Below are 12,890 nucleotides of genomic sequence, written 5' to 3'. Positions count from 1 at the left end.
TTCTTATTAGATACAGTACTTATTATTTAAGGTTCTGTCTGCATATACATTACACAGCTCTGTCTATCCTTCGCCAATCAGCTGTCTTCAACAACCAAAACATGGACAAAGCCAATCAGATTCTTTACATGCTCCTATGACCCCACCCCTTTAACGTACTTTGACCAATCAGCGTCGCCGTTGGGCGGAACATTCTTCAGTCACACTTGCCGTTACAAACATTGGGGAAATGGAGAGTCAATGACAAGCTGCCGGGTTTGGTGTGTCGGAAACATCGAAAGGAGACTTTTATCAGCCTTTATCACAGAAAGGTAATGATTAACAATAGCTTAACGAGTCTCGGGAGCTCATTATTTATCATTTATTGCATTCAAAAAGGAAATATATCTCTGTAACGTACTAGGAAGCTATATCCGAGTGTAACGTTAGCTAAGAGTTTTCATCCTTCTCTTAGCTCAGTGTTAGCTGGGTTATTTATTTAGCTAACTGTACTTATTATAGACGAGTCAAACTGTGGAGTACAGTGTTACATATAGTAGCTAATAATAGCATTTAAAGTATTTTTTCAGTACAGTTTATTTGAAGAAGCTGAGTCCCAAATGAGGTGCTAAATTGCTTAGCGATAGTTTGTACTGGTAATTAAGTTCATTTTGTATTATGAGATTTTTGATGATGTAGTATTACAATCACATTTGGTTGCTATACTAAGTGACAACTGTATTATATAATAAGAACTGTTTCTTATTGCAAGCTGCTCATACTCATCTGAAAAGGGTAATACTTAAATGACATGATCAAAACAATAGAGGAAAGGGTTTCAATGTTAAAAAAAAAAATACAGCATACCTGTATTTTATAACTGTAGTGACACCTGCAAAGCCTTGAAATGTAAATAGGTGAATTTTAAAATAATATCAAACTTCTAGGTTGCACAATGTCTTTTGTCTATTTGCAAAGGCCATGAGCCTGGCTATTGTATTCTAACCTGGCCCAAGTCATGAACCAGATTTTAAGATTATTAACTAACAACAGCACAAACACCAGGAGGAGACATTACTATTGAGGCATTCACAGAGTGAGGGAAAATGTTAAAGAGTGAGTGAAGCAGGTAAGCTGTGAGGATCAGGAGGATTTTGAGGTAAAGCAGGGGATTGTCCATCTTGAGCAGATCACAGCAGGCACATAAGACAACCTTCACTCACAACGGAATAAATAAACAGCCCGTTGGATTATTTGCATACAGGACAGTTTAACTTAACATACCAAATTTATAGCTAAGAATAAAAAAGGAATAAAATATATAAGTTAAAACAAAATTTGTTTTATGCAGATTAACCTCAATTGTGCTCGGACACAGTTGTGTCCTCTGCGGGGGAGAGGTTAGCTACAATCTCTCACTATGGTCCTCACTAATGAGAGCTTATTCAGTCAGAATCTGAAGTTAACTTAGCACATTAACACAGCACAAAGACGTGGCAAGTACACTTTACTCATTCACTTCAAACATGAAAAGAAAAAGTTTCTCAAAACACATCAGTTAATAACCTTCAGATACATTTGTTTTAGGGGTGGGGGAATAATTGATACAGCATAGTATTTTGAGTCTCAGTATTCTGTTTAGAAATGAATGGGGAGTATCATTTTTTTACTATATAAATTATTAATATTGCAAATACAAATTAAATTTTGGTAGCCTACTAGTAAAATAAAATCAGTCAGTTATTTGGTCCATTAGATACAATTTGCTGCAACAAAAATGATTTAAGTCAGATTAACAGACTGTTAACTTTATCTTATTATATAAAAACAGATGCTGACAAAGGCTGACATAATTTGCAGTTGAGAAAAGTTTGGGAGAAAAGGAAAAAGAAACAGAGAACAAGTTAACGCTACAGAAAATGGACCGAAAACTGAATTGGGATTTTATGTAGAACATATATATATATTCTGTCCATATTTGATATTTGGTGCGTCAAAGAGGGACAGGACAATACAGGAAACATCAAGACACGGAGGATGGGGAAGTGCATTAATTGTCCCCAGCTGTAATCAGAGTGGGGAGCAGCCATATGGCATGTGTCCCCAACAACCTGAAAACAAGGGCGCCCTGCTGAACTTGTCTTTTTCTCACCCCATTTTGTGTTTTCCAGGTCTGCATCATGGCCAGGTAGCTCTTGAGAGCAATGGGGTTTTTCCGACAGCTTGGCCTCCTGCTCTGGAAGAATGTCACATACCGCAGAAGGAACAAGGTGGCCATTTTTACCTGAAAGAAATAAATATAATACTTTGTTGAATCTGTAAAGAAAAGTATAGTATGAAACACAGTTTGGACGTTAAAGCACAAATTAACTTTAACAACTCCAGCGTCTGAAGTTTCATGAAAAAGATGACAGTTACATGTGTCAGTTACAGTGTAGGCCACACTAGGTGACAGGGTCGGGAGTAAGTCCTGCTGGTGTCTGACAGAGGTCAATAAAGGTCATTGATTATTTATAACAGCTGCCATTTTTTCCTCGTATGCAGATCCAGCTGATCATCGAGCTTCTCTGGCCACTCTTCCTCTTCGTCATCCTCATTTCTGTTCGTCATTCACACCCTCCCTACAAACAGAGCCAATGTGAGTGATATTATGTAATGTGTGCCTTTTAAAACACACTTATGGCCTGACACATGGCCTCATGCCAACTAGCTAAAGAGGATTAAGTCACTGAGAGTGACACTTGTGCCACGCACATTTGTTCTCATAACCTGTTGTGTTGTTGACCTTCTTTGAGAAGTACACCATTAGCATATGATAATATATTGTGATATGATAACATAATTTAATGTACTACTGTGACATGAGGGGTTTGAATTTCCTGTATGTTCATAAGTTAAGACTTTTTAGAGAGAATTACCTTATTGGATTGGGTGTATTCAAAGTAAAGAGTGAACACATTCATGCATTCAAAATGGCTGTGTACCACCACATGCAACATAATGTAAATTTTGCATGTGAGAATTAAATTATTCTAACTTGTGCATACTTTCTGTTCATGTGTGTTAAAGGAAGGCAGAAACATGCCACTTCCTTCTGCTTTTGTCTTTAGATCTGTCTTGTATGTGGATGCAGCTCACATCGTGTAAAAGATAATGACATTATAATTAGATTTTTGTTGTACAGAAGAAAAACACAATGCTGATACACATATCAGCATTTTGGGTAATGTTAGGATTATTGTTCAGGCCGCTGTCTGTACAGGTTCAGTTTCAGGTCACCACCACATTATTTCATTGTTTTGTATCTTGGGCTAATCTCCTGGTGCTGAGCTGTTTGTCTTTGTTTTTCTTTTCCTTCACTTGTAGGTCACTTTCCAAACAAAGCCTTGCCATCAGCAGGCACCTTGCCCTGGATTCAGGGCATTATCTGCAACATCAACAACCCCTGCTTCCACAGCCCGACACCAGGGGAGACAACGGGCCAAGTTGGCAACTTTGACAACTCCATGTAGGTAAACTGGAGGTAAAAACATGGACAGCTGGCTGAAGTGATGGAGTTTACAAGGGGCTTATTTTAGGATAATGTAATCCAAATATAAACAAACTGCAAAACGTATGTCATAATTAAAAATGCTTTGTGGAAAAATGCTGTTTTTACAGATTTAAATAATGTTTTTTGATAAAGAAAGCATGCTGAGAAATACAAATACTGATATTTGGCTCAATTTATCACTTTCTTTTAGAGAATTAGATCAGAAGCCCATGTTCATCCGGTAAATATGAATCTGCAGCTCAGCACAAAGACCGGAAACAGGACAAATAGAGTCTGCCTATCAGTACCAATTATGTTCACTCATTAGCAAGTTATATCTGTTCAGTCTGTACAAGTAAGTCAAATCAGCAGCAGCTGATGTCATTTCATGCTACTGCTGTGTGAAAATCAACTTGAAACAGCAAATCAGTCAACATTAAGTAACATTAAGTCAACATTAATGTTGTCAACATTAAGTAACCTTTTTTATTAATCCACTAATCGATAATTTAATTGAACTTTAATTAATTTTTTTCCATAATTATTATTAAAAATGTGTCTGAAAATACACCTCCAACACATTATGAGCAGTCGTGAATCGACCTATTCAAAAAATGCATTTAATTTACAGTATACATAAGTAAACATTAAGGATCGGTTAACTGTTACCCATGGATGCTTGTGCAATCACATGATCACACTTGCAGCACCTTTTTTTTATCACATATTGGTCAATTAGCTGTATTATTATTCCAATTGTATGGATATTCTTGTAAGCCACCAATACATATTTTTGTAACTTTTAGAGCGAGAGACTCTGACACACCGTACACCTCAGAAACAACCAGCAAAAGTGCAGAGGGTGAGGGGCCATGCAGCTAGCTAGCACATAATTCTACAGCTGATGCTGAATTAGCAGCTACAGACAAGCGCAAACGAGAGAGGACGCAAAAAAAGTTAAGCATTTTGAGTAGAACAGGAGTCCCTACTCTGTCTCTTTTTTACTTAAGGGGTCCTTGGCCAGAAAATCGTTGGAAGACACCTGCACTAATTTATTCCTTTCTTTTATGGAAATGGTAATTGGCTGCATTTATGTTGCTTTTATCTACTCACACACTCAAGGCAGCAAGCCACCAGGCAAGGTTGCAGGTCTGACCATCAGGAAGGACACTGTTTTTGACATGTAGAAAGGAGAAGCTGGGGATCAAATTGCCCAACCTTGTGATAAGTAGACAAGCTGCTCTACCTGCTGAACCACTTCCACATTTATGTCAGAACTGCTTATTATCGTGGGGAGATGCAGTTGACACCAAAGGCTGTTAAAAAAAAGGTCTTTGGTGCTTTAAGTTGCTTCTGTAAAACTCCATCTTATTTGAGAGTCAGAATATTTAATTTCAAGCAAGAAACAACAAAATATACATTTCTTGAGGTAGCCATGCTATGTTCTGGGTCAGTTGGGCTCTTCATTTAACACAGCTGGTGGTGTTTGCACATGTAAAGTTCAGGATTTCTGGTAAACTAAAAAGTTTGCCATGTGTTTGTCCCAGTTAAGTCAAGTCAAGTCAATTTTATTTATAAAGCCCATTATTAGTTAAGACCTCTTTTGTTGTCCTTCTCCTCCAGATTGTCTCGTCTCTTCGTGGACGCCCAGACTGTTCTGTCCTACAGTGGAAACCGGAGCCTCTCCGGCTTTCAGGACCTGATGGAGAGTGTCCGAAGGCTGGGAGAGAGACCTGGAGTCTGGCCAAGTACCACAGCTTGTTTGAATCTCTTCTAGCACCGACCTTAAGAGATACCTTGACATTCTGACACTGTGACACTTTCTTTATTAATATTTATTATTACCCACTCAGGGTGGGCACTTCTAGAGCATTGATTAGATTTCATTATAATGCCAGTAATGAGTGAGTACAGTCATTTTTGCAGAAGACACACACAAAGTGGACACGAGTATATGATGGTGCCAAGGTATATCTTTAAGGTTGCTTTCCAAGAATCAGAATAAATTATGTATATGGAGAAACCCAATAGAGCCTTGGCTTCTGTTGGTGAAGTTGCAGTGTGGCTTAAACAAGGTCATAACATGGTAAAGTTCAGGAAGAAGGAAGATCAATGCAATGTTCGAATTTAATGAATGTAACAGAAGGAACTCTTTACTTTAAATGTTGGGGCACTGATGAAAAAGATTGCTATAAAAATGTTAAGTTTTCAATCACTTACACTACCTTTTTTATTTATTAAACAAAAATAAACAGGTATTCAAAGAAATAAATGCCATTAATAGCAGGAGGATTAAGTCCCTGCAAATTATCGAGTACAAAAAAAAACATTGAATCCATTCAGATTATTTTGTTTTTTTCTTTGTTTTTTTCGGCTCTTCTCTGAGCAGGAATGAGAGCGTACAGTAGCAGTCAGTAGCTGATCTGTATGAATGGCTTTAAACAGGTGTTGAGCGACCGGATGAATGTAGCCATTTACTGCTGTTGTGAAGCAGCGCAGAGTGGATGTTTTGCCTCTCCGTGCTGCAGGCAGATTAAATTACATGACAAACAATTGGATGAATGAAAGCAGGTTCTTCAGTGGGGTTTTCACTGCAACAAATCCCATGTTACTGCTGACTCCCACAGTCCTCACTCACTGATACTGTAGAGAACATAAAGCTGATTTTTAGCTTCAAATTAGCTTTTGTATCTATATGAAGAGATCTCAGGGTTAAAGCATTTCAGGAGACATACATATCTAACCAAAGTGGTAAAGATCAACCTCACAGCGAAAAATGTGACTTGACTGGTTGACCTTTCAAGTTCAGTCTAGCCATACAAACCATGACTATAGGTAAGCTGAAAGTCACGGTTATGAATGCTGGAAAACGCAGATGACAAACAACTCAATTTTATCAAATAATGGCTTGGTGCTTACAAGGGATGTATGCAATTAGTCGATAAGACAATTAAACATTGCTACCTTCTCTACTCAGCACCAAAAATTTATTTGGTTGAAGTTATTGTTTCAATTATTATTATTTAAAGTAATTGCATTTACCCAATCAAAAGGATATTTTTATAATCAGGCACATTTCCTAAATATTTATTTTCCTAAGGAATATTGTTTTCTATAAATGTTATTTGTTAACTTTTATTTGGTGACTTGTTGTCATGTGTTGAAGGATAATGTTCATAATGCATGATGCAAAGTGCCACTCATTTCAGCAGCATTTATAATACAATTTGGTTATTGTAAGATGTGATTAACAATTGCACATGGCTCTTACAACATATGCAATATTTTTTCAGACAATGTTTAACTTCATAGAGTGAATTGTGCTCAGCAGATATGTGAAATATGAAACATGCAGAATACATAAGTATCGGATGTCATATATTACCTGGAAAGCTACAAATGAGCGAAAATTATTTTCACCTACAAAATGTCTTCTGTTATTGTCCCACAGACCATGAATTAACCTGCAAACTGCCTTCGTGTAGAGCGGTCTACTCAAAATATAAATGGTTGTTCTAAAGTGGACTTTTACTTGCAATACAGTGTGTGTTTTAGTGTGTGGTTGTTTTTGTAGCACTGTGCAGCACTTCATGATTGTGTTTCTGCTGTAGATCTCCCAGTGGGAGAATATCTGAGGGCCAATGAGACGTTCTCCACCTTCCTCCTGACCAATGGCAGCTTGTCACCTATGACTGTCGACCAGCTGCTGAAGGCTCGTCTCAATTTTCAGGTGATTTGTCGACTGTAAATCCTTGATAGTAAAAATGAAAGTATGTGTATAGAATAAGGACCCATTAAAGCCCTCAGCCTGTGGCTTTTGTTGAATTGGTTAATCTGTTCTGGGATTCAAATCAAGTGATTTTCCCTAAATCCAGTCAGTTTTAATCCAGACAAAAAAATTAAATCTATTATAATTAATTAAGGGTAACAAATAAGCCCTACTTCACAATTATAATTGGAATTATGAGTTGTTGAATGACTGTATTAAATAAAAGTTCAATAAAAAAAAAAAATGGATATAAAAGCTATTTGGCTTTGATAAATAAGTAGCCCACAGTATAGGTACTATAAGTAGATGATAACTTCAGCTAAGAAACAGTTTGGTGTATTACTTTTCTAATAGCTTAACACTATTAAAGGCAAATTTTGGGCATCAATTTTGTCCTGTCCAGGTTTCTGTGGCTGGAGCTCAGATGCAGCTGAAGGACTTGGTGTGTAATGCGAGCATGTTGGGACAGTTTCTAACGGTGGACGGAGGAGAAGCAGCCATGAATAATCTTCAGACTCAGCTGTGTAACCTGCCAGCTGATGTCCTGCAGGAGGCTGAACGCCTTTTCCTCTCTCAGCTTGACTTTACCAAGTTTTTCACGGTAGGAATCAGCTACGTTTTTCAAAAATACTTTGTTTGCGAGTTCAAAAATCACTATATTCAAGTACAGTTTTCCGCATGTTTGCTGGGACATGGCGATGCTTGTATTTGTGATGAGTAAATCTGATGCTGTTCTTTCTGTCAGAGAGAACGTCTGATGTCTAACGCTGGAGACCTCAGGGTCATCAGTCAGGCTGTCACCTCAGTTTCCCAGGAGCTGGCTGTCCTCATCGATGATGTAAGCGTATACCTGTTTTGTCATGTCTGTATTTTGTTTGACAGTCTGTTGATTCCACAAAAGTTTTGGGTGGTGCAGTACATTTGCATTTTTTTATAAATAAGTCACCATAAACAAATCATGCCATCATTGAAAGATTGTTATTTCATAGATGCTTTAATATCATTGGGTGTAATTAACCTTGCAGTTTATGGTGGCAGCTAGAGGTACTTTAAGATTTTGTTATTTTTGTACATGTTTTTTTCTGACTATACAGAACCAACCAAACAACTAAAGTTATCCTTTACAATTTGCTTTCTCCCTGTATTTTTACACTTTTCTGTTTCTTTTCTCTTCCTCCTCCAAACATTTCGCTATTATCTATCTGTCTTCTTTTAGTTCTCCTCTCTCTCCAGCTTCACGGACATGGGCGCAGCTCTTCGTCTTCTGTCTCCCGAGAATCGCTCTGCGCTGCCCAAGGAGAGTTTCCGTGCTTTTTCGAGGATCATGTGCGGTCACCCTGAGGTTGGCGGTGAGCGCATCCCATCACTCAACTGGTATGAGGACAATGACATCAAGTCCTTCTTGGGAAAAAATGGCACTGAGGACACAGACCTGGACGGTGACAACACTACTAGTAAGGAGCTTTTACTGATATTTTAAAGCTATACTATACAGAAATTGTTGTGTGCTGTTACTGTACACAAGTGAAAGCCAGCCCTAGTTTTGTCCAGTTGTTTAGAGTTGGGGTGTCCAAACTTTTTATTTAATGGGGGTCGGATTATATAATGTGAAAATACCTTGGGTCAGCTGCTTCTCACATCATGTGGGTTATGTGTGAAAAAAAGTCCCGGACAAATTAGACAAACTGTTTAATCTTACTTAGCTATGATTGGCTCCACGGTCAGACTTTGGACATGCTTTGTTTAGAGGGATTACTTTTGTGTGAGTCTATATATTGTTTTTTAGGAAAATCCTGTTAGGAAATTTCAATTGGTTTTCATATTCCTATTTATTCCACATTAATTAAAAAAACAGCAAAAAACAGATTTCTCATGATTGGATACTTTTGTGATATTTTAAGATTTTCTTTTTAACAAGGTGTTGTTGTGTAACATTCGTACCACTGGGTCTGTTCTTCCCTTCCTGCAGCTCCGTTCTGTAAAAGTTTGATCCAAGGAATGGAGTCCAACCCTCTGTCCCGCATTGTGTGGCGAGGAATAAAACCTCTGTTTATTGGAAAACTGCTGTATACACCAGACACTCCTGCAGTGCGACAAGTCATGAAAGAGGTACAGAGAGTCAGATCTGAGAGAGTCCATCCAGAGATTGTCACCTGACTAACTTCTTGTCCACCAGAGACAAGTTATCACCACAATTAATCGCAAACGTTTTAGGAATGATTGTAAGAATTCAGCTGTTGGCTGTTTGTCTGCTAAACTAATTGATGTCATCAACAAGTCCTCTAGGTGTTTGCTGAAAATTGAAATGGAATTATTTTTGACATGAACTAGTAGAAGACATGTATCTGATATGTTACTTTATGTAATTTAAACTTGTCTCATTGCTATTTAAAGCATGTCTTGCTGAAACCAACAGACATCAGATTTTACATGGAAGCTTATTAGTTTGTGATTGATAAAGTCTCACTATTTATGTGTGTGTGTGTTGGTCATGCACAGTTTAGAGCGTGACTGAAATTTGGATTGAAAGTGTATTCTGCAGTTGTACTTGCAGCAAGTTAAATATATTGTTATTGCGAAGCAAATGCAGCCATCTCCACTAACTACACGTTGTGTCTCCTGCAGGTGAACAAGACTTTTGAGGATCTGCAGATCCTCCAGGAGCTTAATGAAGCCTGGATGGAGGTCGGACCACGAATCAAGAATTACATGGAGAGCAGTGTGGAAATAAAGCTGCTGCAGGTCTGAATCACCAGCTGCTATATCATGGCACAAGGGTTGAGTGTGTTGGGATACATTTGTTGCTAAAAAATCTGGGGGTTTTTTGTTTGTTTGTTTGGTTGTTTGTTGTTTGTTGTTGTAGTGTTTTGTTTTAAATAAAAAGAGTTTGTATTTGTATGACAGGATTTGTTGAGACGGCCAGAGTTTGCAGTACTGGTCAACATGCGTCTGGAGAACACGTCCTGGACAGCCTCACGGATTGCACGTTTCCTTTCCACACCCTCGCCAGACACCCCAAGGAAGCCCGGTGCACCTCCTACCTGGTTGGACGTCTACAATGACCTCAGTCATACCATCACCACCCTTGCACAAGTCACTGAGGTTCTCTACCTTTGTCTTTCTTGTTTTAATGCCACTCTCCAAATATGTCAGAAACTTTAAAAATCCGTAATTTAATTGGCCCTAAACCTACTGATAAACTATATTATGCTGACTGTTGCTAATGCTAATATTTACCCGTTGCATAGTGAACAGGATTTCACAGAACAACTTAAGGGTGTCTTTACCTTATGTCTCTTTTTATCCTTTTTTTTTTTTCTTCAAACAGGACCATCATCTTTTTTAGCTTTTTTTGAGTTTTTGAAAATTGGTTAGATGTGAAAATAGTGAAGTTGTGATCGGTGAATCCATTACACAGATTTAACCCCTTTGCAACCACACAGTAGACATTTTTTTGCAATCAAATTGCTTCATTAAAAACTTGGTAGAATCCAGTTTAATTTTATGCAGATGTTTATATACAATGCATTTTATTATTTTGATTATACTGTAATGCTGTTCAGTTCTATTTTTATTATATTTAACTGACTATTTGTTTTTTATACCATATATTTGTGTTGTTTTTGATTCTAATTCTGTATTTTCAGATTTTTATTATATAATATTGTCAATTTTTTGTAACCATAAATTCTTCACAGATTTTTTTTCCGCTGGATTTATTCTTATTTGCATCTATTTATTTTTTCTTATTTATTACTATATGTTTATTGTATGACGTTACTTTTTCCCCCCAGATTTCTATTAAATGACACTGACTTTTGCACTTTTTACAGTGATTTATACAAGGAAAATGTTGGGGTTTTTTTACTTAATAAATTTATGCATTTTGTTACATATTCTATGGTCTATAATGTCACATCATTTTTTGCAAAAGTATTTCTTAGTGTGACTGTTACATGATTAAGTATAAGTAAAGTTTAACTTCAGCTTCTCTTCCCAGTTACTTATCGCTCTTATCTTTTGCATTTCGTCTGCAGTGTTTCTCTCTCAACAAGCTAGAGGGCTTGGAGACCGAGGGTCAGATGATTGACAGGGCTCTGGAGCTGCTGGAGGACAGGCAGTTCTGGGCGGGTGTGGTCTTCCTGCTGCCCAACTCCTCATCCCCTGAACTGCCACCTCACGTCACCTACAAAATCCGAATGGACATTGACGATGTCACTCGGACCAACAAGATTAAGGACAGGTACCAAGACATCTTGCTTTTTACCTGCAGTTCTTTTACATGAGTATGTAAAACTTTTCCATTGAAATTACAAGAAAATAACTTGTTGTCATGTGAATATGTCTTTCCTGAACATGCTACGCTATTGTTTAAACCATTTGTATTTACTTTACTCTTCTCTGAAATGTATAGACCCGTGGAGTAACTGAACAAACTAGATTGAGATACAACCTAATTTTTTTCTTCTTCTTTTTTTTTTAAAGATTGCATTTTTGGCATTTTTGCCTTTATTTGATAGGACAGAGTGGTAGCGTGAAAGGGGGAGAGAGAGAGCGGACATGCAACAAAGGGCCACGAGCCAGAATTGAACCTGCGGCTGCTGCGGCAAGGACACTGCCCTCATACATAGGGTCCCTGCTCTATCCACTGATCCACCAGGCGCCCCAGATACAACCTAATCTATTTAACAATTCAAAACTCCTAGCACGAGAAATGTGTCAGCTAGGGCTGTCAAACAACATTTTTTTTTATTTTGATTCATTGCAGAATTTCCATAGTTGATCATGATTAATCACATTTTTTATCAGGTTTTCAATACCATTATTTTGCATTTCAAAACAGTTTTAAGTTCATAATTCAATTCAATTTAATTCATTTCAAAACTTTATCATCTCAAAGAGAGGTCCATAGGTCATAAAAAAAAATAATAATGACAAGGTAAAGCAATTCCTACCAGATTGTCTTTATAAGGAATCAAATTACATAAAAATACTACATGGGACCAGCATAAAGTGGGCATGTCTGTAAAAGGGAGACTCGTGTGTACGCGTAGAATGCATTTTCACTCAGATATCTTGAGGTCAGAGGTCAAGGGACTTATATGAAAAGGCCAAACCGTTTTGCCATCACCAAAATTTAGCCTTAACTTTGGAGTGTTATTTAGCCCCCTTCCTGAGAAGCTAGCATGACACGGTTGATGCCACTGGATTCATTAGGTCCTCTAGTTTCATAAGATACAGTTTTGTTACTCTAGCTTCACAACTTGGTAGAGCCTATTAAAAACGAGAATGTCAGCTGGCGATTAGCACAATTAAAAAAAGAACTGTGTTATGTACAGACCTTTATGGCATTGTGATTAACGTGATAACGCTGACAGCCCTATTTTATATTATTAAATAATTCAGCATTTCATACAGTATTCTGCTCTACAAGACTTCTTACTGTCAGTTGTAAAAAAAAATTAATTCTTATATTTTTATGAATGAAAGGATAACCTGATCCTCTGTGTGTTAAAAAAAAGATATACAACTCATGGGTTTATGAAATTTCATCCATAATAATTTATATCATTCCAGTGTTTAGTTTTCACCTGGCAGCAAGGTGATTCT

At 37.4% G+C, this 12,890-nt stretch overlaps 1 protein-coding gene across 1 annotated transcript in view; it reads left to right on the top strand.

The window, feature by feature from the left end:
- The first annotated feature begins 225 nt into the window (after window positions 1-225).
- The window catches only part of abca7 (ATP-binding cassette, sub-family A (ABC1), member 7), a 36,406-nt gene continuing 23,741 nt past the window's right edge, over window positions 226-12,890 (top strand). Inside the window, exons 1-13 of the mRNA XM_042515504.1 lie at window positions 226-311; window positions 2,151-2,249; window positions 2,524-2,617; window positions 3,346-3,487; window positions 5,135-5,259; window positions 7,123-7,241; window positions 7,684-7,881; window positions 8,026-8,118; window positions 8,497-8,734; window positions 9,250-9,389; window positions 9,906-10,022; window positions 10,185-10,382; window positions 11,318-11,523. Of these exons, the coding sequence (XP_042371438.1) occupies window positions 2,184-2,249; window positions 2,524-2,617; window positions 3,346-3,487; window positions 5,135-5,259; window positions 7,123-7,241; window positions 7,684-7,881; window positions 8,026-8,118; window positions 8,497-8,734; window positions 9,250-9,389; window positions 9,906-10,022; window positions 10,185-10,382; window positions 11,318-11,523 (1,736 nt within the window). The 5' untranslated portion in view covers window positions 226-311; window positions 2,151-2,183. The remainder of the gene's footprint in view (window positions 312-2,150; window positions 2,250-2,523; window positions 2,618-3,345; window positions 3,488-5,134; window positions 5,260-7,122; window positions 7,242-7,683; window positions 7,882-8,025; window positions 8,119-8,496; window positions 8,735-9,249; window positions 9,390-9,905; window positions 10,023-10,184; window positions 10,383-11,317; window positions 11,524-12,890) is intronic.

This window comes from Plectropomus leopardus, chromosome 3, assembly GCF_008729295.1.
Source record: "Plectropomus leopardus isolate mb chromosome 3, YSFRI_Pleo_2.0, whole genome shotgun sequence".
NCBI lineage: Eukaryota > Metazoa > Chordata > Actinopteri > Perciformes > Serranidae > Plectropomus > Plectropomus leopardus.
The sequence above is the reverse complement of the archived record's forward strand: the minus strand, read 5'-3'. Positions and strand labels throughout refer to the sequence as shown.